Source organism: Dermacentor silvarum, chromosome 9, assembly GCF_013339745.2.
Source record: "Dermacentor silvarum isolate Dsil-2018 chromosome 9, BIME_Dsil_1.4, whole genome shotgun sequence".
Taxonomy (NCBI): Eukaryota; Metazoa; Arthropoda; class Arachnida; order Ixodida; family Ixodidae; genus Dermacentor; species Dermacentor silvarum.
Window position 1 is genome coordinate 134,193,893 of NC_051162.1, and position 25,659 is coordinate 134,219,551.

Consider the following 25,659-nt stretch of genomic DNA (forward strand, 5'->3'; position numbering starts at 1 on the left):
CTGCGCGCCGCTGCGTGGTGGTATTTTATACTGCCGCCGCAAGCTTTCAAGGCTCAACGATAGATGGCGCGAGCGCAGCGGCGTCACTGTTGTCATTGCGCATGGGTGTTCTGTGATTGCGCTCGCTCTTCGCATCGTGTGGTGGTTCGTGCCGGACGTGTCTGCGTAGTCTCCGTGTCTTTTGTGTGCCGCACATTCAATCGCTAGGCCTCATGTACGTCAGAGCTACGAAGTCGTTCGGTGCCGTGTCGCTACGATGTGACGCTGCTCACGGCCTTGCATATGTTGGTGCGGGCCTGGGATCAGGTCACGGCAACAACTGTTGCCAATTGCTTCCGCCACAGTGGCTTTTGTGTGACCAATGAGGGCACAGCTTGCGAGCCCGACAAGCGCGAGGCCGTGGTCATTCCTGCCGGATTGCGGGATGTGCTGGAGGACGTGACCTTCGACGACTACGTCGATGCAGATCGCTGTGCAGCGGTCTGCGGCACAATCACCGACGATGATATCATCGCGCAGGTGACTGGTGGAGAAGCGCCCGTCGTCGATGTAGGTGCGGATGACGAAGAGGATGATGCACCCACGCGGCCCTCAGCTTTGGAACTAATGGAGGCTATGCGTGTCGCGCGTCTATTCTTCAGCTTCGCGGAAGACGCAGAGGATGCTTTCTGCCACGTTCGCGCGTTGGAAAACAAGACTATGGTGATCGCATTCAAAGAAGAGAAACAGACAGTGATCACGGATTATTTTCGCAAGTAAATATTTTGAGTGATTTTCCAACAACCCGGTCTCAATTCCTGCTGTTTTTTTTCGATGAATTTCGTTAGTTCGAATTTCAGTTTAATTCGAACTCAGTTGGGCGTCCCCGCGAAATTCGAATTAACGAGCTTTTACTGTATTTCGTTTCCTGCAACTGCACTGTAAGCGATACGTGTATACATGGAGTGCTATGGGAAAATTAACGGGAGTCTGAAAAGACCGCACCATATCCGGTCCTGCACTATAAGCGGTTACGTTATAAGTGGTCTATGCTGTATATACACGCGCCCATCCTCTCTACCTCTACCACACGTCTGGGTTCCCATTCATCACACACATACTTCTTTCCACTTTGACACTCCTAATGCTTATGCATTAACAAAGTTTTTGATTGTACAGCAACAGAGTGGTGGCCCTATCTGTAACTGCTACTGTGAACGGCATGTTTTACAATAGTGGTGACAGATGGCGCAAAGATTCTGTTTGTGCACAATCAATATTTTTTAAGTGGCATCACCAAAGACGCTATGCGCTTTGGGTTTATTGTGAATAAAATGGGTGAGTAATTTTCGCAAATGTTTATTATACTTATACATTGTTCTTGTTGTTTTTTTTTCAAACAAGGGGGTGCAACCACAGGTTGGCAGTGAATGGCTAAAAATGATTCTTTATCATTGCACATATTGCTATAGGACTCATGCAGACGATCATTTAAGCATCTTCCCATCTGGCCTACGTAGCAGCTGCTGCTGCAAAAGAAAGGGGGGGGGGGGGAATCTGGTAAAGGTAGTACTTTGCTTGTGCACTCCACATGGGGGATCCATTGCTTGGCAGTGCATTTGATATAAAAACGAGCTTGCGGTGCCATGCTTTTCAACGGGTTATCAATCTTGCCTATTTGTGTCCTGTGCAGCCGATGGCCCGCTGGACCTGTCTTCCCCGGTGGACACCAAGAAGCTGGTGCCAAAGTGACCTGGCCTATGTGCAACAAGCAGTGTGCACATGGTGGCAACATGTGCAATGACTCCTCGCGAAACCGTGTACATAAAGCCTTTTTTTCCTATTTATTGGCCGACCAGTTGGCAGGCCGGGCAACAAGCAACAACTGCGCTTCTCACGCTGCCAGAATCTTGTACGGCTTTGGACGTGCACCACAGCAGAGGCAGCAGAGGAGTCCCCCCTTCTTTCCTTTGCCCCCCCCCCTTTTTTTATGTGCGTGTGTGTGTGTGTGTGTGTGTGTGTGTGTGCGTGTGCACAAGGTTCCTAGCAGGTTTTTGTAAGTAGGCATTCAGAATACAAGCAGGTCTAGGTACAAGCAACCAGTGAAAAGAAAATAATAAAGTTCCTGCTGTCTGAATGGAGCAACTGCTGTTTGTGTGAAGTCATTTTGTATACACTGTCACTAGAGATTTGTGTATCTTTTTTTTCCCCACTCGCGGAGTGTCGGGGAAAACCTGGAACCTGGAAGTCAGTTCTGGAAAATTGGAAGAAAAATCGGGGGAATTTTCACTCTGGTTGTTTTGAATCGGAAGAATTGGTACTTACAGTTAAAGCAAACCTTCACAATCTGCAAATAATGGTGTCTTTCCTGGTTTTGTGAGTATGTGCTTGGCGGGGTGGTTGGAATATCATAAAGCATATGACTCAGTCAAATGTGATAGTAATGCAATACTGCATCCGATTTGATTTGCATCTTACCAGTAGTGAGTGTACTAGGAGGTATTTTTGGGGGCTAGAATGGCTACTTGGGCAAGCTATAAACCTCCTAGTTATTCTTGTGCCTGAAGCTCCAGTGTCAAAGACTGCCTGAGAATTTTTATAAAAGCAGTCGCAGAGAACTTGGAAATATTGGGGAATTAGAAAATGGCACATAGTCGGACACCCCGACTTGTGGTGGCCCAAGTTCACGGCAGATGCAACATCTCCAACTACTTGCTCCTATATTGTTTCCCATTTGATACTGTGATCACCCAAGTAATCGAAGTGTAGTTCACATTGCTGTTTATTGGTAGTACTTGCTTATGTTGGTTGTCTAGGGCCAGTATAGTGTAATGATTCTATCCAAATTTCTTTAGTTTGTGTGCTTTGTCAGTGGCCTGAGCTGTGCTCTGCTATTAACATCGTCATGTTATCAGCAGAATGAGCCGGTCGCGAACATTTGTTAAGAAAGGCATAAAATTGGGCGAAAGGAATCGCTGTGTTATACCGGTCCAGGTGTATTTTCATGCAAAATGCAAGATTGCACAAGGAAAAGTATTTCCTATTTAGAGGTGAGCAAGGTAGCAGGTGCGTCTGACATAGAAATGTCAGCAAATTGAGCCAAATGCAAGGTTGTGCCTTTCAATCCCTTATGAGATTGGGCTTTTTTGTTAAAGGCTTTCACCTTTTGATGCGAAAGGGCAAAAAGGATGGTTTAAGGGGAAACGCACATGCCATATAGTATTTGCACACATAAACCGCACCTCTAATTGCAACCTTAGAAAAGATGGACTCCTGCAAGTGCAACTGCAAGGACTTTCTGTTGTGTGCTCCACATGGCACATGTGCAGTACTTGAGCGCTGCTAGGGCGCTTTGTGGGTGTCCCTAGCATGGCCTGCAGGGGCACTGCGAGGGCCGCTCGCGTATCTTGCATCTGTTGTCTGCTACAGTCCGAGTGATGTCGGTGTGCCACTTGCAGCATTTCGGTCCAACGGCTTTAGTTTTCTATGCTGGAAACTGCGAATTTACCTTTGTCTGTGCCTCTCGGATGCACTGTTCCAGAATGGACAGGAACCATATGGGCCACAACGCTACCATAAGGATTTTTGCATTGGAGTGCAAATGTACAGTTGCAAGCGAAAGTCTGTGGACAACGGACAGTGCAAATTATTGTGCTAGCTAGTGTACTACTCTTCGACTAAGACAATCTATTCATACTGTTTCGCATTGCACAGCTGTACTAGAAACAGTTTTTTTGCTGGTGCTGTAGTACACAGACAATACGATCCCTACAATACTTGCTCGCAGAGCCGTTGTTTTGGCTGTCTGATAAATTTGCCCTCACTGACGTTTTTCGCTGGAAAACTGGTAAGAAAAATAAATTTGACGTCCCTGTTTTTTTCTTTTTTTTTTTTTTTTTTTTGTTATGAAACCGAGTACGCTGAATGTAGATAATACGTTCTTTCCTCCATATCATATTTCGCGCTGCTTTGTTCTTGCTCACAATTCGCAGGAAGAAAACATTTTATTATCAGGATCGTTCAATATTACACTTGGCTCTGTCACTTGTCTGGTACGTGAAGAAAAAAAAAAAAAAAGGATACGAATTTAATGTTCAAGCGCCTCGTAATGTTGAACTAACATGCCCCAGCGAGTAATAATAACTGATTTCAAAGGCCATGCTTTACTGCGTAACAAACAAAGCCACCACCGTAAGTGCCAAATGTAATATTTCATGAACCGGATCCCAATTAAAATGCGATCTCGCTGCAAAATGTGTGCTAGAGCCATGGAGGAAGGGAACTTTCCTCCATGGCAAGAGCAGAGCAGCGCAAATTACAATCTTTTTTTCTTTTTCTGGGATAGACTTATCCGAGGCCAAATTCAACGCCGTCTAGCAATCGTTTTTTTCCAGGTTGCAAATGCCGATCTCTAAGGCAATACATTTGCAAGCTTGCAAAGGTTGAAAATACGTCATAGCCACCGTGTTATTAACATAACTGGAGGGATGCATTGTAGAGAGGTTTTTCGTTCAAGAACATTGTCGCCGCTCTTTTCGTAATCAGTGTTCAACTTTTGGCGCGTACATAAGACGACGCATACGGATTGCCACTTCCGTTTCCACACGCCGTTTCTCCAACAACGCTGCACCGTTTTATTACTAGCTAGTAAACAAAACCGCACCTAATGGGTATGCATGACTAGCTGAGTGACGACCCGGCTGGCCGGCCCGGCCGTGTCAAAACCAAGACGCCGCAACGCTCACGTGCGCTCACATGTGCACGGGGACTTTTGGGGGAACCGTGGCGCGTACTTCATTGTGCAGTACTGCGATTGTACCCAGCTGTGCTCGCATAAGTGCTGTTGGTCAGTGTAACTTAATTTACCACTGATTTTGTGGTATTATTCCAACTCGCGGCGCCCAGAGTCTCTGACATTCTATCGTGAACTACAGGTGCTGGCTGTATGCCAATCCTTTTTTAGCATTATTGTTTACAAGTTCAGCTGTCATGTCTACAGCGTCGCAAGACTAGCCACTGTACTGCAACGTTCACTTCCGCGCATAAAGCTACTCCGCTTGTTGTTAAAGTAGACACATAGCGTCGCTGCATCTTTTACTGAGAATTAAAGCTGCATTTATCTGCAGGGGACAGACGATCCTCACGTTTATCCAGGATGGAACAGGCATTTTTGCACGTGCTTTCTACACCCTCCTGCACGAGCCAGATTTCGCAGTCACACAACTTATAGTATTTCGCCACGTAAAAGGGCTTCGTTTTTTCGAACGCATGGTCAAAAACGAAAGACCACAGCAAGGGAGGCTTTGTCTCCCCTTTGCATCGTGCCCTAGCAACAACCTTTGTTCAGCTAATTCTCCCTTCAACTGTGCAAGACCAAGTAGGCCAACAGTTTGTCCTTCTTAGGCATATTATGGTGGCTGTGACAGCACTCTGTTTACAATGAAATTGGACATGTGAAGTGTATGAATGGCTTCAGAGATATGCATTGCTTTTGTAAATTGTTTAGGTTGCTTCACAGCATTGGGAGAGGTAGTATATTGCTTAGGAAAGCTTTCTGTGGGTCTAGTTGGTGCACATTTGATAAACTTTTTAAAGCACAAACAAGAAAGCGGCAAGGCACAGTCCTGTGTTTGACCTTTCTTTTGTGCCTTGTCTCTTGTTTGCACTTTAAAAAGTTTATCAAGAGGTAGTATAGATGTGAATGACATTAATGTTGGTCGAGTTGCGAACACCTGTAATCACTTCGTGTATGGTCTGTAACTCAAGTGATAAAGAATGTATTGTTTCTGCTATATAGCTGTGAGCAGCTTGCATACCGATCTTTGTTGGGCTGATGAAGGCAGTCTGTCATCCATTTCTCTGAACAGCTGTGTTAGTGCTGATCACACACGTGTCCTCTAGGCCTAAACACTGTTTTCTGATGAAGAGGTGGCTGTCCACTTCTGTGAAGTTTTGTTGTCTTGTAGGTAATATAGCACCATGGTAGCCAGTCATCCAATGGAGGGGTTTAGGTAGAAGTGGGAATGGAGAGCCATAACTGGCAAAAAGTACTGCTTTGGGTATGTTGCTTGCTTGTGCTGAATATTAGATAAATTACTCCAAGGTATGCGAGTTAACTCAAGTTATGATTACAAAAAAGGAGTTGTTGCCATGTGTTGACTTCAAGGCTGAAAATGTATTAAACTGTTTCAGTGAAGGAAGCTTGACTAACCATGGACACTGTGCCAAACGAGGTGCTGCTGCCCATTCTGGCACTTGTGGATGGTGCAAGTCTTGTCAGGTGCAAGCGTGTGTGCAAGCGGTGGCAGGCACTGGTGGAGGCAATCCTACAACACAGCCATGTTCTTTGGAAAATGATATGCCAGTCAGAAATTGACCCTGAGGTGCTGCCCGAACTTCTTGGCCAGTCATGCCCAGAGTAAGGCTTTTTTACCACAAATGTACTGAGGCTTAGTTATTTGCTTAATTTGATGTAGAGGCAGCTGTTTTCATCATAATATGATTTTTGAAGAGCAGCAGCTGGTACACAGAAAAATAACAGCGGAAGACAGGACAGTGCTCCACTCGCAACGGAAATTTTTATTAGACACACGAACAATATAACCAGTTGTAAAATTCTTGCACATGTGCAGAAGAGCATAGGTAAACCAGTTACATAAGTGAAAGCAACCTTATACCTGTGACAGCATGTTACTCTCAAAACTACCAGAATCCCAGGCAACTGTTGTGACCTGTCATGGTAGCTTAGGGCTATGCATTGCGCTGCTGGGCTCAATGTTGGGGGCTCGGTCTCTGTTCAGATGGGGGATAAACGCAAAAACGCTTGTGTACTTATATATAGGTGAACATTAAAGAATGTGAGGTCATCAAAACTAATTGGGAGACCTCCACTGTGGCATGTTTCACAATCAGATCATGGTTGTGGCATGTAAAACTTCAGAATTAAACTGTTTTTACTCTTAATTGTCAAGGCTGGCAAACTCCTTATGTAAAGTGACTGTAGCTTGATTGATGCACTATCTGGCTGTTCTGTTTACCGTTTGTTGCCTCATCTTTTCCTGTGCATCAGCTGTTGCACATAAAGAATCATTCTGTAATGAACATTGACCAAGCTTACTGGCCATCTTGTGTGTGGATAGGCTAGTTGGTCTGAGGTCGACATACTCAGGAGTGATTAAGTGCATAGATGACGAGGACGTGAAAGAAGACACCTGAGGTCGATGTTCTGAAAGCAGTGCTGATGAAAGCACAACAGCAAAAATAAAATAGGTAGTACAGGCTGTTGCGAAGTCCGAGGGTCCGAGCGGCCATGAAGGTTCCATGGATGGTGCCATGCCAGGTGCCAGGAGAAGGAGAGGTCCAGGGAGATCAGAAAAGGGCTTTATATACAAGTATACATTTTTTTACACGAAGGGCTCCATGATTCTTGAAGCCGTCTATAGGCTAACGTCTTTGCATGTTCGAGCGTTTACATCTCCGAGCGTCCTTACAACACTCAAGCACCGCTTTTTATCAGTTCATTTCCCCCTTTCACTCGTCGAGGGATTTCACTGTGGTTCTTCTCGGCCATTCACAGTCGTCGACCGTTCGCAAAATCCCGCCCACCATATGGCACCGTTCCGCCGGGCTCCGCCTCCAATGTTGCTCGATCGCCCCCGCATGCCAGGTAACAGGTGGCACCTTGGGAACCAAACGTCGAAGCTGTTCCCACGGAAATGCTAGACATTGGCACCTTGTAAGAATTAGTGACCTCTCCGTGACGGTCAGCTTGTCAATCAGGAGACTGGCATTCGCGGAAGCTGCCGCCGAGCTCCGTCGTAGTCCGGGTGGATATTGGTGCTTCACAGAAACACACCAAGAGTGACGTTGCCATTTTAGCAACACACGAGGCCGATTTCCCATTGCAGCCTGGGGTCTAATTCTTTGTCCGTTAGTCCCAATTGACGGTGACGCTCCCCGGCCTCTAGAGACGACGAAGCGTGAACAGCACTCCACAGCTGCACGCCTGTCGGTGAGGCATCCTTTGTCCCGAAGGACTGCCAGGCACAACAAGGCACTGTGTCCTCTCTGTTGTCCACATGTGTTGTCTGCATTCATTCTTATTGTCATGCTGTTATCTGCACTGTTTTGAGGACTTTAGTGTGGGGAATTTATAATGTTCTTTAACATGCACTCAATGCACAGTACATAGGTGTTTTTGCATTTCAGCCCCATCGAAATGTGCCCGCCATGGCCCTGGGCCAGAATAACGTAAAACTATTCCAATCTGTTTTTATTCCAAATCCACCATTAATTAGCCCTACATGATAGGCCAAAATGGCTTGTGAGCTGTCCATATCGGCAGAGCCGGAACTATTTTGACCTATCACACAGAGCTAATGGTGGATTTGGAATAAAAACCGAGTGGTATAGTTTTACATTATTCCGGTCCTGATTTGATGCCATGACCTTGTGCTTAGCAGCGTATCGCCAAAGCCACTATCAACCAAGGTGGTTGTCGTAGATTTCGATGGCGTCTGCTGGGTCCCAGTTAAATTTTTACAGCGAAGCTGTCTATGGCTAGGCCCGGGATTTTATGGCGTCAGCGTGGAAAAACTCTCCACTAAAAAGTGAGAGTGAAAGAGCCAACGACAAAAGCAAACACACATCGCTGCTCGCGGGTTTAACACCTACCTCTGTCTAAAACGGTGTATCTCTGTGAATGTATGACATAGTGCGTGACATAGTGCGCAGCTGATAAGGCGACCAAGGGGAAAGGCTTCACGCCCCTCGGTGCAACCATGTGAACATGCTCGTGCCACTGCTCACGTGTTTGTTGCGTCGTCTTCTTCCACAGCTGGCTTCGTTGCTGCTCATCATTCCAGCATAGAGTTTCACTTCTCTTCTGTCGTCGTAATGGCGAGGCCGCATTTATGGGGTTATGAGCCATTGCTTAAGGGGGTATGTCTATCTTATGTGACGGACAGATTTGATAACAGAGGTGATACGTGAGTGTGTGTGTACTTATCGTCACGATGACCACCGATCAGGACAATCAATACGCACGTACCTTTGTTCAAAATTCTGTGTCCCCTCAGTGTCGTACGCTAAACAGCTTTGCTGGCCATCCACCCTTACAGAGTGGAATGGCATTTTAATTTTTAAAATCTACATTGTATTCTGAAGAAGCCAATAACTGACCTTGAAGAGTTTGACTTTTACTGCACCAAACAGCCCAAATGTGAGAAAATACAGTGAAATGTATGACATCACACTGACTTAGCGACACTAATGTTTCGGTGCAAAATGAAAGAAAGGAATGGACGTTTTCCCTTCATTTTCTCTTGGAAGTAATCAACCTACTGTTGCATACGTAATGAAAGGGAAGTTTTGAAAGAATACTTTTACAGTGTTCCTTTAATCTTACTGCAGGTTTGAGTGAGCTCTTTGCATGTGCTGGCTGTCAACATTGTGCAGTACGCGCCTGATGCTGATTTGCTTGGCGCTGAATGACTGGAACACCGTTTTATGCAGGGATGAATCTGGAGGAGTGCAAGTAGACTGGTTCACTGTCTACAAGCGTTGGTACAGTGCAAGTGCCGTCTCAAAGTTCTCTCATCGCATTTGCATGCTGCACTGTTATTACTCTGAAGTGACATGCCTGAAGGCATCAGGTGGGTGCTTCGTCTTCTGTAGCGTTTTGAAATCCCCTGCATTGCATCTTTTGGCCTGACTTAACCCTCTGGGTGCTGGGTTAAGTGCAACTAATTCAATTCCTTTTTAACTCTCCCTACCATGGGGAAAAGGCAATTTTTTCTAGGTTACACAATATTTTTTTTTTTTCTGACAGAACTGTCGCACTAAAAATTTTATGCAATACATTTATGAAATGGCATAAGTACATGCACACAACAGTATGTCCATGCACATAAGCAAAATAACCATCTTCCAACTTCAGCAGAAAAAAAAAAAAATTGTATGTTACCTATGCATGTGTGTGGATAGAGTTAAATGCATTGCTGTTTGTTGTGTTGATTATTTATTCATCCTAAATGGGGGGGAGTGCATTTTTCACATAAATACACTTCACAGGCACTCTTTGTCGCTGATGACGCAATACTGTCACGAAAAATGCTATCCATTTTCTTAACCCTTTAAGGATGAGTGTTGTGTACGACAATATATCAGAAAAAAAAAAAAGAAAAAAGTTTTCTTGCTGGTGTTCTGGCTTTGCCTACAAAGTTCTTGCCTAAATGTCTTCAGCCAACACTGAATGACAGGTAGCAAGTGTCATTGATGGATTAAAGCAGGAACAGAGGAAGAAGTTTGGTACACGACTTTTTTTTTTTTTTTTACGTGGTCAGAGGAGACAGACTAATGAAAAAAATCCCCTGCTACAGTGGTTATCATACTGGTAATGTAGAGAAAATGTAATGCATGCCTGTGTTTCACATTTCGCGAGAACTGTCTGGACAAGTTCCATACGAAGCCTTGAGTGAAGCTCGTTTCTAGAGTTCTACCTGGCATTACCGACCTATTGCTGAAAAGGTGCGCACAAAAAATGTATTCTTTTTTCATTGAATAACTTTATTTCCTAGTGTTATTTTGCACATTTCAACGAAAAATAAGCACTTTGTTCAGGTATCTTTGTCTCATCCTTAAAGAGATAAGAACTGGTGGCAATAATGCAATGATGATGATATTTTGTTAAGCTGTAGGGTTGACAATGAAAAACTAGCTCAGATACAGACTCTAGTTCTGTATAAAATACTGCCAAAACTGGGAACTTGTGCCCAGAAAGACAAGCATCATCATCCAAATAAATGTTAGTGGTGGCATCAGTCGTTAATTGTGGAATCTTGACTGACAAGTCTAGCATGGCAGCTAGTATTTATGCATGCATCACCATACATTCCAGAGTAATTGCTGGTGCTCACATACGTTCGAGAATGTATAACAGTATTCATGTTAAATGTGCAGCCTGATTAGAAAAGACTCTTTCTCTATGAAATTGGTGACAACATTAAAGAAATTTTGAATGGGATTGGTGCATTGAGTAATAGCTTAATAACAGTGCTAGTCCAGTGAAAGGTGGTCACTGGCAAAAAAAGAAAAAAAAAAAAGAAAAAAAGAGCATGTGATGGTGATGCATGCATTGGGTACAAGACCTGAGTCTTAAAAAAATATCACCTCTGGTTCAGTTTTGTAAAGGGTAGAACCTGATGTCGATGGGTGTCTTGAGAGGTTATTGTGAAGGCAGAGTGAAGTGTAGTGGCTAAGTATATATATATTTTTTTCTTTCACACATTATATATCCTCTGTAATAAGTCGTTGTTTTTGAACTAATTCATGTTTACTGATTCTTGATTATATCGGATATTTTTTGCCCTATTCATTGTAATCCCCCCTCCCCCCCCCCCCATGTAATGTCCTCTGGGCTTTTAGTTTTCCTGAATTAAAAAAAAAGAGGATCAGCAAAATACAGTTACACAGTACCGTATTCATTCGAAACTAGGCCGACTTTGATTCTAGACTGACTCATGAAATCAGGCAGGTCAGAAGATAAACGAAAAGCTTTCCTCAAGTGTACACTGAATGCAAAAAGGTATTTCGACTACTAATGGAACATGCAACATTGCCAAGATGCACTTTCGGAATTCAGCTTGGCCAGAATTAGATCCCATGCCACCAAGGCCATCAAGACCTGACTAAGCAAAGTAGGCATGCTGAAAGCATGTCGAAGTATACGGCCATCTAAACTTATCCTAAGCAACGCCTAGTATGTTTGCAACCTTCTTCCTTCGCCTGTATGAACTCCTTCATTGTGGACATTCCCACTTCCCTTTGTCTCTCAATAAAATCAGCCTCTTTTTCCGTCTAGTGGCGTCAATCTTTCTTCAGTCAGCAGTGTGTTGTGGTTGTGACCAAGCAACATCTTTTATAATCTAAGGTGACCGGCAACTTTCGTTAAACCGATAACCGACCGATACTTTTCTTAAAGAAAAGTATCGGCCTACATTCCGGTGAATATGGTAATTGTCTGATTATGGTAATAAGTATGGAATTTGAGTAAATGTGGTAATTGAATGGCAAATGTGCTAGAGTCAGCAATTTGTTTTCTTTTCATTCAGTTCAAAAAGCCAGAAATATACACATGTTGTGCAATATATTTTTGGCTCCTAGACGACAGCCCAAGAAAAGCAAGCTGAAACTGTATTTTGGTATTCTTGCAGGAGATATAGTTGTGTGTGGCCATAACAGTGGATATGTTGTCGTTTGGAGTGCTCGGGGAGGCTGGCCTGTTTTGACGATAAAGGCATCTTTATATGCAATATCCGATCTGGCATTGTTCAACCTTCGCGGTCCTGGTAAGGTGCCTTTTGCTTTCATTGTGCTGATCCAAGTGCATTTGTGGTTTCTTTGAACTGGTGATGCAGTACACTTGTTGAAGGTTGTCCTTGTAACCACTGTTTTACTGGGGTGCTGAAAAGTTTTCGGCCTGACCAAGAAGGAGCAAACACAAAATGTTGATACTTCCACTTTATTTCTCATTATCTCCCTGAAGCTCAGCACAATTCCCACAGTGCTTCAGTAGCATTTAAAGCAAAAAGAAAAAAGAAGAAAAATTGCTGGCTTCCATAATCCGCACTAGATGTAAGCATGAAATGGCTGCCGGCAAAGCAGATTGGTTGGAGATGATACTAGCCACAATCTTAAAATAGGTGTAGTGCATGTTCACAACGGCACTGCCCACCACATCACACCGCAGCACGCCATACTGTGCATTGGTCCACATGGACACTGCCCAGCTAAAAGAAGAAAACCGGATGAAAGCGGCACGACAGGCAGCGAAAGACGCCAAGGAGACAGAGCGCACTGCCCTGCTAGAAGAAGCGTCTGAAGGAGGTGCCACGGAGCGTGGCGCCATCTCTCAAGGCAATGGAAAACCCACGCCGCGGAACCATGGCCTCTGAGATTTGCGTGCGCCAGCTAACCAGCAGGGCACATGCAAATCTCGGAGGCCGTGGCGGTACCCATGGACCGCTGGTATTGAAAAGGGCACCCTGTCTCAACACCAAAACATGACAAGTGTATGGTGTCTGCCTTTTGAACGTTGATATTGGAAATGACAAATAAAGCGTCAGCGTGCTCGAAGCTACAGTTTGAGTGATATTGTGAACAAACATGAGGAAGAACTCGGAAGAAATATTTTTTGTAACTTGTTTGGGCAGTAACTAGCGTATGCAATGCGGTCCTGTACAAAGGGTTGGGGGCCAGAGAACACATTTCCTTAACTTTTGACTGGTTGCCCGGATGATCTCGTTTTGTTCTCGCAACGATGGTGTTCTCGTTTGAGTGCCCGGATAACGGCTCTGGCTTTTGGCTCAAGGCCACTTGAAGGTTGCCTACAACGTGAGCTATAAGCATTTCATGCTTAAAAAGATAGCACGAAAATTGTGAACATTGCTGGTTGAGATACTGCTCCGCCAGAGCTATGACCTCAAACTTGCTCAATTTCTTTTCTTTCAAGCTCTTCACAAGGTTAGGAAACAAAAATAGTCACCTAGAGCAAGATCACGTGAGTAGAGCGGGTGGTCAATGCATTTAAACCGTAGTCTGCTCAAAAGAGCCTTTGCTTTTGCAGCTCTGTGTGCAGGGGCATAGTCCTGCAAAAAAAAGTCCTTTCTGCAACTTCCTGCTTTGTTTGCTCTTTAAAGCTTCCTTTAATTGAAACAGTAAGTTGAATTAGTATGTTGCACTCACTGTATACGAGCCTCCTAGAGATAGTTGATCAGTAGCACCTTTCTTTATTCCCAAAAATTGTACCCATCACTTTCCCAGCTGATTTCTGGGCCCTGACTTCTTTTGGTTGCGGATAACCAGAGTGCCATGCTGCAGGAATGGCTATGAAGTTCAAGGGGCATAGAGAGATGGCATAAGTGTTTCGCTGCTAATGCCACCTGGTGGCGGGGATACTTGGGTGCAGAAGAAAGTAGCCTCCTTTTCTTTGGCTGTGGGAACTTGGCCCGCGCGGACAAACCGCACGTGTGCTTGACGAGGCTGATGGTCCCGTGGACGCCTTCTCATTCGCTCATATGTACCTCTGTTCACGAGACTTTACTGCAAACGGCTTCGGCGTTTCTGTCCGCCATGGGGTGAACATATTTGCTCGATATCCTCTCCGGTGAGTCGGACTTCCTTGATTCGTCCACGCCTATTGGCATGTTTGATTAGCTGTGGTTGTTCTAGCTGGCATAGGTGTAAAAAAAGGCACAATAAATGCCCTTTGGTTTGTTTCCACTACTGTGTACTGGTCGTTCCTTCATCACAAGAGCACGTTCGAGACCCCACAACGTGAGGAGCCAGGCAGTAACCACGGAGGCACTTGAACATCATAGTGGGGACCAGGGGCATTTTTTTCGCCAGCCACACGGTCGAGCGTAGTCCTGAGTGTCTGGTGGAGGCTGCAAGTTGAAGTGTAAGGCCTCGCATGGCCTCAATGACCTCCTCAATGGAAGCCACGAAAGATTGCTGGGGCCAGTAAGTTGAAGCGGACCGCTTCACTTGGCCTTGTTTCGACGTGCAGTCCATGGAACACTAGGGAAACCGCCAGGATCATCGGCGACATGGTCGGGTGTGGGTCCAAGTGTTGATCTACCTTGTGACAGCCATGTGTCGGAGTGTAAGGCTTCACGTGACCTCAAGCCCTGCATCCTCCATCTTAACTGACACTGAAGCAACAGCTGTTCCAGTGTCAGACCATGCTTCACCAAACTGATGCGACGACTGCCTTCAATGTGCCAACATGCCATCAACATGTACATCTGACACATCAACCGATTGTCCTCCCTAGTGTGTTGCTTTATATTTTTAGCTGTTCTGTAATGTGCCGCATTATCGAGTGTCCTTGTGTGTCTGTGCACGAGGTATGGCTCATAAAGTTAATGCAGAAAAGAGCCTCGCCTCTTTCTTGAGAATGTTGTTCTCATGACTCCAATTTTCTTTTATTACCCATCACAGTTATGCAGCCACATTTCCTCCACAATAGCCAAACAAATGATCAAGGAAGTTGTCACCAGATTGCTCGAAATGCTCCAAAATGAGCTTCGATGCTTCCACCTGATGGCACATTTCATTGGCGTTTTCAGGAGCTGAAGCAGTTGAATACCACCCATACCATGCTGCATCTTTGGTTCAAAATACACCCTGTTGAAATTGTGAACACCACTTCTTAACAATGGAGTAGGACAGGCACTTGTCGCCCAATATTTTTCTTATATTTTTGAAATCTCCTTCGAGATTTTCTTTGGAAAGAAAAACTTCACGGACAGCCTGAAGTTCAAAAGGCGAACATTCTGCATTCACCTCTGACAACGCTGGAACAACTGCATAAAAAAAATTATTCAGATATGTGAGAATCTGTGCACAGCCATGTGAAAGAATGCTCCTCATGAATTGAATAAAACTATATGCATAATCTTCGAGATAGATTGGGCAAAGAACTTTTCAGCGCCCTGGTATGGTTATTGTATGTATACAGTAGCTGAATGGTACACTGCATTATGTTTGAGACGGTAGAGATTGCAGAAAAAATAAAAAGCATACTAATGCCACAATTGTACATTTGAGTATTCAATTTTAGCTTGCGCTATCAAAGAGTGAAATGTGTTACCGTAAGAAGTAGCGAATTACTCAGATTTTTTTCAGCACATTCTGAATGATAGCACAATTTTTCTTGGTTCATTGCAGAATTTTAGATTTTTCTTGTGGCTATTTTTTGTACATAATTGATTTAGAATCGCATTGTCAAATTTTAACCTGTGAAATTGAAAATTTCGACAGTGGCTCATTTGATTAATATGTAAAGGGAAGTATGGCCCGTTGAAGAGAAGTTCCATTTACAGCTGCGCTATTCCCTGGCCCATCCTGCTACAAGCATGCTCACGTTCTGTGTGTGTCACGTATTCCACTCCTGAAAGCCTACAGTCTGGAAGGGGGAGGTTGCAGCTCTACGAATATGGTCATGAGAGATTACCCAATAGCGTCCATGAAGTGAGTGACTTTTTATGTGTTTGGCAAGTTGCTTCATTAGTGTAGTCGAACTCAAATATAACGAACACAGATATTTCGAATTATCAGATACAATGAAGTTGTATCTTACGAAATCGGGTATAGTATGGCCATGGTTGCCATGGCGACCATGGCCAGATTTCTTTAGAAGAACCTGAGCAGCCCAAGTGTTGGCTGCTGGATGGCGTTCGCTCTGATCGCACACGGAGCCGATCGTCATCTTCTTTAGCGATTGGCACAGGCATCCGCTACTGGTGCCCGCTACAAAGTAGCATCTTAAAATGTTTCTCGCCAAAATCAACATGTAGCCAGCACATGCTCATAGCGAATATCGGATATAATGAAGGTATTTTCCTGTCAGGAGTGACTTTGTTTTAACGAGGTTTGACTATACTTAAAGGTGCCATGAGACAGTCGTCCGACTATTATCAATTTATTATTGCGACTGAGAGTAGAAGGCCCAAATGGTTTGTAATAATGCTCGGTAGGGGCCAGGCTGTGGTGTCGGCCATCTTCTCTATTCTTGTCGGCTATCTGCTCCGCTTCAGCGGTCACTCTTAGTTGTGCCGCGTGCGATTTGATAATTGCGTTTACAAGAAGCTGCTTGCACTCAAACCATTTGACCGTCTGCATCCGCGGAAGTTTCTATTTATTGTCTCAGTATTCTTTCACAGCTGCAGTGAAATATTGTTATATTAAAATCACGTATGGACACACTTTGTTATGTTGAGGTTCTAAATGCATGGTGTTCTGTGGACAATAAGTTATAAAAAGTTAAATACTTCATTATATCTAGAATTTTATTATATTGTCATTCGTTAAATTGTGGTTTAACTGTATAACGATTACACTTTTTACTTGGTAATGCACACTGTAATTCAGTTACTTTGTTCAGTAACCAATTACATGTAATTTGTTACTACTTTATTGACGAGACAAGTTGTAACTGGTGACGCTATTTTGGGAACAAGAATTTGACTGGAACTACAGCAGAAGGCCAGAGATCATGCCATGCAGCAGCCAGTTCAGGCAGGCAATACTGAGAGCTCAATATTTGTTTCTCCATGTTAACACTACACCAGATGTTGGTCGACGAATTGAACCGATGCTGGTATGCCTCGGATAGCGACGGCCACATAGGACGTTTATGCCAGGATATTACCTACGGACGATTTTTACAGGTTATCATTGGCCCAACCAGGCCAATGATAGTGTCTTCAAGTTCCAGGAACAGTGAAGCGCTGCACTTCACAGAGGACCCAGATACTCAGTAATTGCAATTTTGTGTGAGAGATGCCCGTACGTTTGAACACCGCCCTAATCCCAGGCACGCACATCGAGCGAGTTTTCAGTGTCGCTGCTGATGTTTTCGTGAGAAAAACGAGAGAAGGTGACCAATGAAATTTTTGAAAAGCAATTGTTAGTAAAGATTAGCTATGTACAGTATAGACCACTTATAACGTAACCGCTTATAGTGCAGGACCGGATATTGTGCGGTCTTTTCAGACTCCCATTAATTTTCCCATAGCACTCCATGTATACACGTATCACTTATAGTGCAGTTGCGGGGAACGAAATACCGGTTACAGTGCGGCTGCCTGGGACTACGGAAGTCAGCGGAGACGGCGAACGCTCCCCTCAAATGGGCGCCCCAAGGAGTGCTCGAGGAAGAAAGAGAGACGAAGTGGAGGAGAAGCGCACGTGGTGCGAACGGACAGCCAGTGAGGCTGAAACCAGAATCTTGAGTGCGAGTCGTGAAATATCACGGCGCGCATAATGAGTGAGGGCCATGAAACTGCCAACGCCGGCCAACGCTCGCTTCACGATAACGGCAGTAAACGAAACTTCAGCGAGCGGGAGGTGCCTGCACGGCACGGCAAAGGGCGCATGCGGAGACCGTGGAATGTGAGGGAGGAGGGTGGTAGGGAAGCGGATTTCGCCTTGGCAACTCTGCCGCTTCGGTGGCTCCCCTCGCCCTCCCTCATAGCTCCCTCACTTTCGACTGTCACCATGCGCGCCCGCCGCCGTGCAGGCGCCGCCGCTACAGCCGGCCCGGCGCCAGCTCCCCGAAGTTTCGTTTTCTGCCGTTATCGGGAAGCGGGCGTTTGCCAGCGTGGGCAGTTTTGTTGGCCGGCCTGGGACAGCGCCGCTGATTCCCTCTGCGCCGTAGCCACAGCTTGCAAGGTCAACACATGACTAGAAAGTAGAGGAAGCATAAAGGAGAAAGAAGGGTTCACTGCCATTTTCTACGCGTGGCTATGGTAGCGTGGCTGAGACGTCAGCACGTACACGCATGTTCCGGCGCAACGCAGAATCGGCGACCTTGCCATTAGAGAGAGGGTGAAATTTCTGCCGCACTTTTTTTTTTTTTTTTTTGTTCACATGCAACATTGAGGATTCTCTCCTAAGTTTTTACTCTATGGTGGTGCCGGACGGAGCAATGCCGGTCGGAGGCGCCGCTGCATGATTTGGTTCGAATTAACGAAATTCGACTGTAAATTGAATGCAAACGTTCTAGCCGCATTCCTTGACTGTCGCATACGCGTGGCGGCTCGGTGCACATGTTTTGCATATGTGCGGGCCTTGAAAATTGTTGCTTTGGTTATAGTGCGGTACCGCTTATAGTGCGGATATTCTCGACTCCGGCGACTTACGTTATAAGCGGTCTACACTGTATCAAATGCTGCAGAGGACGCACTGAATGTGCCAGGCTAGCTCTTTCTGTTCAAGGTATCCGTGCAATGTTATAAGTGCAGAGGAAAGTAACTTTAAGGTAATCGATTACTTTTGAGTAATAGCTGAATTACTTTTGTGGAGCAGTAATTGGTAACTGTAATCAATTACATTTATCAAGGAAGTAATAATAATTGGTTACTTTTATTCTGTAATGTGTACAAGTCTTCTCAATATATGTACTCTGGTAACAAAAATGTCAAATACAGTTGCCAACTGATTTTTTGGATGTGTGATTATTTGGACTTCCCTGCAGCATTGCCACCTATATGGCTAGGACTGGAATAAAATTAAGCAAGTGTTACACGTTTGTAAAACGTAAAGGCAAAAACCTGATTGTAGACTTGGCACACATTTTGTCATAATTAAGTTACGTTTATGAAGAATTGTGGCAACTGTGTGCCAAGTATGCAATCAGGCTTTCGGTTTCACGTTTACAAACGAGCTGCCGTTCTCCATTGTCGTCTCGCCGTAATCAATTGCTGCCGCCACCGCCATGTGACGTCACGTGGTCACAGATGCGCTCGTGCCACAGCTCGCGCATTTTCTTCTTCCACAGCTGGCTCCAATGCAGCTCATCATGCCAGTGTTCCCATACTGCCCCTCGTGCTCTTGCCACTGCTCCTGCGTTTGTTGTCGTCTTCTTCCACAGCTTCTTTCACTCTTTAATCACAGATACATCGACACAGGTTTTTTTTTTTTTTTCAAAGTTGTTCGAAGGTCATTGTGTGATCAGGCATATAGGCTTTCGCTTTAATAGTAACTGAAATTTCAGATGCTGCAAAACATTTCGGGCATGAACCGCACGTGTGATGGCCGCAAACACGGTCACCATGAACCTTGTTGCCGTTGTGTCGACTGGCATGAAACCGCAGCTTTGATTGCCGATGAAATGGCGCTTGTTAGGCCTAGAGGCCTAAGCAATGCGGCTGGCAGAGTGGCTGGTGACAAACTGTCACGGGAAGCTCGCCGTCAACATGTTTGCACTCACAGACCTTTGTGACAATCGAGCATGAGATCAGATGCACAGGCTAGGTTGACAGACGCGTAGTAGCATAGTACAGGTGCTAAGGTGCTTTTTGCTTCTTGTTTGTAACGTATGCCAGCAGTGAAACGCAGTAATAGCCAGCTGAATTGACACATACTGGTCGTGCATGCATGTTTTGACCGGCCGCTTGGCTGGGTGGACCGCAGTCATCAAGCCAAGTGCTGACCCCGCATGATAACACTGATCGCATGGTTACATATTTACGGCAATGCAAAGCGCTGCATGTAGTATTTATTGTTGCTCCGCACCTCTTATTGGCATTGCAAGATGCCAACAGGCCATAAAAATCTACAGGAGACCTTTTGCTGGCCTGTCAGAGGCACCTTGCTTGCATTTAGTCTGTATAGATGGGAGTACGATTGTTTTATAGCCAATATCTGCGTGTATGTCTATAACAAATATTGGATATAACGAACATATTATTGGCGCCAATGGGATATTGTTACAGTTAAACCTGCTTATAACGAACCTCCATATGACGAATTCCTGGATATAACAAATTTTTTCTATTCCCCACTGTTACTACATAGAAGCACATGTATTTGAGACCTCTACATAACAAAGTGGTAGTGGAAGACCCCCTTTGAAATAACGAATTTTCCCTGCCGACAACCTAGAGATTTCACCCCAAATTTTGTCATTTTTGCGCGAGCAGCAACCGGAAGCACCTTTGCCGCCGCGACAGAATGCAAAGTGGTGACGTCGCGCTTGGTGCACTCGAATTCACAGCGACTGCGAGGCGAGAGCGAGCACATGTGTGCGTGCAAGCGTGCGCGAGGCGGGCCTGTATCCCTCAACCCGGCAATCTTGCCGCCGCAGGCGTGACCTTACCCCTCCCTTCATTCAAACCTGATCCTGCCGCTTGCTGCAGCTGGCCTAGCCCGCCAAGCCGGCACTCTCCTTTTCCTGTTGATGTTGCCGAAGGAAAAAAAGAACTTTTTCTTTTTCAGCACACTGGCAATGCCACTCTTTGGTTACTGCGCAATCTCTGCGCTTCACTTCACTAACCTGACACTAGGTGACACTATATGACGCTACAACGCCATCGTGTCGACACACTCTCTCTTCGTTTCCGACGCCTCGCGCTTGTGCGAAACGACGTGTGTCCACGCATCCAGTACCTGGTGTGACATTCCAACGATGAGTGCTTCGACGAAGAAACGCAAGATATTGACCTTGTCTGCAGTTCTCTATGAAGATAAGCCCGCACGGGCGCACACTTTTTCCACATCGCAAATCACTTTCAAAATACGGCGGCCGCCGCCGAAGTAAATGCCTCGCCTCCCCCGCTGTGCCTAGCGTGGAAGCATGCTTCCACCCCGCCCCCCCTTCTCCCTCGCGCGTGCAAGATTGAGTCGGCTGACCCCCGCAAGCTTTCACTTGCACACACAGCGTACGACGCGCGGTGACGATGTTGGCGTGTTTGGACTTTACACAGAACCTCAAAGCGACGTCCACAGTGACGGCACAAATGCACTTCGCAATAAAGTGTGCTTCTGCGTGGTTACTACTCCGACGGCGGCACCCCCTAACGGCACCCCCTACCAGCAGCTTCTCCGCGTTACCGGGAACTTATCTCGAAGGCAATGCTTTTGTGCGCGGCAATGGGCAACAGCTGTACGAGCAGGAAATATGTCATGGTGGCCATGTTGTAAGTTCACTATCGCTGGCGACTGTCATCCGGGCGTCGCAACTCGAGAATTGAACGTCTGCGCACAAGAGATTTTGCCGATTTTGTGCCTGTGCGTGTAGAACCAGAAAAAAAAAAAAAATCCGGCAGATCCCACGCCCTGTGGGAATCGATGTTATGCGAAGCAGTGTGCGGGGAGAGCCTACCAAGTTAACGAAATGAGCATTTGAGCACTAAGACGTAGGCGGCTCTTTCATGACCTACGTGTTACGACATTCATGTCACGAGTCCTCAGGAGTCCCTTTAGCTACACCTAAGAGACCTTAAGGCGAAAGCCTTAGTCATGCTCATCACTATGACTTCTACCATCGTCCTTTAGCTTTCCCTTCACTTAGTGCCCACGTCCGAACCCATTCCAGTGGTTTTTGAGTGTTAATATTTTTTCGCAGAGTCATTGTCATTTTTGCTGAGTCATGCTCATGACTATGATTTCTACCAGCATCCTGTAGTATTTCCTTCACTTAGTACCCACGTCCGAACCTATTTCAGTGGCTTTTGAGTGTTAAACTTTTTCGCTGGGTCATTGTCATGACCTACATTACATGCATGTCATGACATTTTTGTCATGACCTATCACTTATGTTTGTCATATACTCTTGTCATAGTATGCCAATTTTGGTACATAACAAGTTAACGAAACGACCATGAGAGCACAAAGTCGTAGGCGGCTAGATAGATAGATACGGTCAAAGTAGCAAATGTTTGCCAAGAAATGCTTTGCATTTAATAGTACGCACTAACCGTTTGGTGGGCACTGAGCGACTACGGCTTAAGCGGTCAGCCAATACATGGGGTTCAATGGGAGTTGGGTAGGAGAATCTTCGCGACTACGTTTAAACCGCAATTATGCATTAAGTGGGTACGTATTAACAAGGTTTGACTGTACTATCCATACTTCGTATAGCTGTCTGCTAATTTGCTGTCGCAATCGATGCTTCGCCTTTCGGGCGAAACTGGGACTTTTTTGTTCATCGCAACTTTAGTGTATTGGGAGCAAATCTTGAGCGATAGTACATACGGTAAGTTTTCGAATTTTCGTGCCGAACCTGCATATAACGAAATTCTCTTTATAACGAAGTTTTTCAGGAATTTGTCAATTTTGTTATATCCTGGTTTAACTGTATAACAAAGTTCGACTGTAAATATAAAATATTTAATGCTGATATCGGCATGCAAGAAATATAGATGAACTTCTTTAGAACGAAGTCTCATCTTACACGAAAATGCCTTCGTTATTTCCGACATGCATTATAAGTAAATATTCGTTTCATGCTGATAACACTGAGAAAATTCTATATTTACTTTATTATGTTCGAGAATTGTTAAATCTGTGTTGTATCTTTGTTCGACTGTACGCATGCTTATAACAAATGTTGGATATAACAAGGGTATTTTTGTGTTGAATGTGACTGTTATAATGAGGTTCATTTGTATTCCTCACTGTGGGTGGTGCACATTCTCATTATTTGGTCTGACCTGTTGCAGAATTTGTGGTGACCTGCTGGCCACTCTGACCTTGGTGCGGTGTGTTGTGTCTGTCATGCGGCTGACGTTGACAGGAGGCAAGGTCCAGTTTCAACCACTGCTGAGCTCTTTCTTGCAAGAGGGTGTCTGCTCATGGATAGGCCTCAATAAACATTGCGTGAGTGGGCGGCTGTTCTTGCACGTTGGCAGCATGCTTTACTGGAATAATAAAAAAAGGGTGCTGGCTAATTGGTTGATTGATTTGGTTTAAAAGGTCATTAAAGAGAAACGCTAAATTAGTTTAGACTGATAGAAGATTCTTTCGGAACTCTGTTTTCATTTATTTCGCAGTAAGGGGTGGATTACTATGCGAGAAAATGAAGGCCGATGTTCTGTTCTTGAAATTTAGTGTCTAAACTCTAGAGCTGGTCCATCAGTGTGGTATCGTGGATTCCAAAGTATTTTCCCGTATCTGTGCTGTCGGTGGCGCAGTAAAGCTACAGGAAACTTGTTCAGTTTTTTGCTTCATTAGAATACAATGTAGTCTTATCTTTATTAGTAGAAAAAGTTAACTAGGCCAGAGCATGATGCCATGATTTAAAGGCGGCATTGCTACCAGTCTTTCGTTTCTGCATCTTTTCAGCTTACCAAACCTCTTCTTACAGCCTTTTTGCTATTGTAATGAAGAAGAAGAGCAAGTGGCACTCAGACACTGTCACATAGGGGTGCGAGTTCCAGTTCTCAATTGTGTCAACAGTGGCATTAGTTTGGCCCAAGGATGCTTGAGGGAGCTCAAAGAAAGTGCAAAACTCGTGGAGAAGGGCAAGAAGCTGCGCTTATTGAGCCGGAGTGAAATCGGTGTTGATGGAATGCTGAAAAGAATCCGAGGGCAGGAGGTCAGATGTAAAATGAGGAGTCTGTGTTCAGCTGAGACTTGGTATAGGTCTTGGAAGAATCAAGTGGCACATTGGCATCAGTGGCTACTAGCTGAACGTGGCCAAGCATCTCGTTAGTGTATGATGTCAGAAGGAATGAATTGAGGTTGCAAACAAGTATGCCGGTAGCATCCTGAGGAAGCATGTGGAGGGCAGATGGCAGCAACGAACGGTGGCAGCCACTAAAGCCATCAGAGGGCACTTAAGACAACAGAATGGTAGCGTTAGAGAGAGTGGCACAATAAACGAGAAAGATGACAGCACTGCGAGGAGGGAAGTCATTGTCGGTGGAGACGACAAGCTTGTCAGCCCTAGAAAGGGCATGTCGGTAGGTGTGTCGCACGATACAAAGAGCTCATCTTAAGAATGAGTGCCGTTGATATTAGCACGATGGCATGACTAAAATCCCACCCGAGGATGAGATCTTTGGAACAAGCCTGTCATGAATTTCGACAAACTAAAGACAGACAGGGGCAAGTCACATGTTTAAGACAAACATAATTGAAAAAGCAAACGGCAAAGAAAACAACACAAAACAAACAATGTACAGTACGAGCTAATTCTACACATTCCCCTAAGTCCTCAGATATCATGCATTCATAAGTCCAAAATATTTACATCGACGTGGCCACGTCACGTCGTCATCGCTGCTTCCGACGACATGTCGTTGGACCCGTCGATCTGTTGTGATCTCGATGTTGCTGTGTCCGACATTTGGCCTACGGTTTACCTGGTCAGGCGGTCAGGACGGTGGAGTGACCGAGGCGCCTGGATCAGCCAATCTACACCGCTAGCCTGCGGATGGAATCCGGGAAAAGGCGCCGTCAGCCTGTAGCTACGGCCTCTAGTGGAGCGCCCGCTCAGCTTGTGGGTTGTAGCCGCAGCAGCTGAAGAACAGCTTCCACTGGGTTGCTGCCGTCTCCGTGATCCACCCGTCCTGTCCCGATCCCCAGCTTCTTCTCTTCGTCGTCATCCCAGAGCATAGCTGGGCTCCTCCCTTCTGCTACGTTTCCTTTTGAATCGTTGGCTACGTAGCTCTGCGTGCATTTTTGCGCTTCTTTCATATATTCCATTCCTTTTAGACGGAAACTTTCTTATTTTCTCACTTCTTTTTTCTTTATTTCTACCACAGACTCCTTGTGCATATTTGTCCTCTTCTTAGCTTCTGCTTTTGCTTCTCCTTTTCTTTCTTGGCTCATGACAAAGCCAACACAAAAAACTCGAATGTTGTATTACTGCCGCTGGATTAAAAAAAAAAAAAAAGTGCTGCATGTCGCATCAGGTAGGCTACAATGGGAGCGAACGTCCCATCCATGGTTGCATTCTCGGCCACTTGACTGGGCCGAACGGCACTAGTTCATGGGGATAGGACGCGTCGGCGTTCCAAGTGCCTTCCTGACGCATTTTCTATGCCAATCCCAGACAACAGTCTCCGACTGGTGGTGTGGCGGCAGATGACACCGTTTTCAATGCATGCGGCAGGCTGCACCTTTTTAATGCGATAGCGTTAAGGGCCCCGTGTCCCAGAAAATCTGGCGTCGGCATTAAGCATCGGCGTCTGGCGGAAATAATCATGCCCAACCACATCATCCCGAACCACCCTGACCACACTGGCCCTCCACGTGGCGCAAGGCGTTGGTGAACAAAAATTGAATTTTTCAAAGTAAAATCCGTCAGAAAAATCGTAAAGTGTGACTTAGCCACAACCTACAGGCGTGGTAGTCTCAGATTGTAATTTGAATATACCAGCAAAAAGCCTG

General features: G+C 45.3%; 2 protein-coding genes across 10 annotated transcripts in view; both read left to right on the forward strand.

Annotated features, from left to right (window-relative positions):
- LOC119464411 (nascent polypeptide-associated complex subunit alpha, muscle-specific form) overlaps positions 1-2,120 on the forward strand; it is an 85,446-nt gene extending 83,326 nt beyond the window's left edge. For all 4 annotated transcript variants that reach the window (XM_049656263.1, XM_049656261.1, XM_049656262.1 and 1 more), the window contains one exon: positions 1,673-2,120. In XM_049656263.1, coding sequence (XP_049512220.1) covers positions 1,673-1,731 — 59 coding nt within the window. In that variant the 3' untranslated portion in view covers positions 1,732-2,120. The remainder of the gene's footprint in view (positions 1-1,672) is intronic.
- Positions 2,121-4,464: 2,344 nt separating this feature from the next.
- LOC119463918 (uncharacterized) lies at positions 4,465-23,250 on the forward strand. Of its 6 annotated transcripts, XM_049655874.1 has the most exons (7): positions 4,465-4,913; positions 5,106-5,356; positions 6,172-6,397; positions 9,493-9,632; positions 12,192-12,326; positions 15,864-16,011; positions 22,986-23,250. In XM_049655874.1, exons 3-7 carry the CDS (start codon positions 6,192-6,194, stop codon positions 23,233-23,235), a joined length of 879 nt encoding a protein of 292 aa, XP_049511831.1. In that variant the 5' UTR covers positions 4,465-4,913; positions 5,106-5,356; positions 6,172-6,191; the 3' UTR covers positions 23,236-23,250. The 6 variants fall into 6 exon arrangements, with proteins under 6 accessions (XP_049511831.1, XP_049511832.1, XP_049511834.1 ...); XM_049655875.1 differs by lacking the exon at positions 5,106-5,356 and having other exon boundaries at positions 4,465-4,825; XM_049655877.1 differs by lacking the exon at positions 5,106-5,356 and having other exon boundaries at positions 4,465-4,724.
- Positions 23,251-25,659: the final 2,409 nt, after the last annotated feature.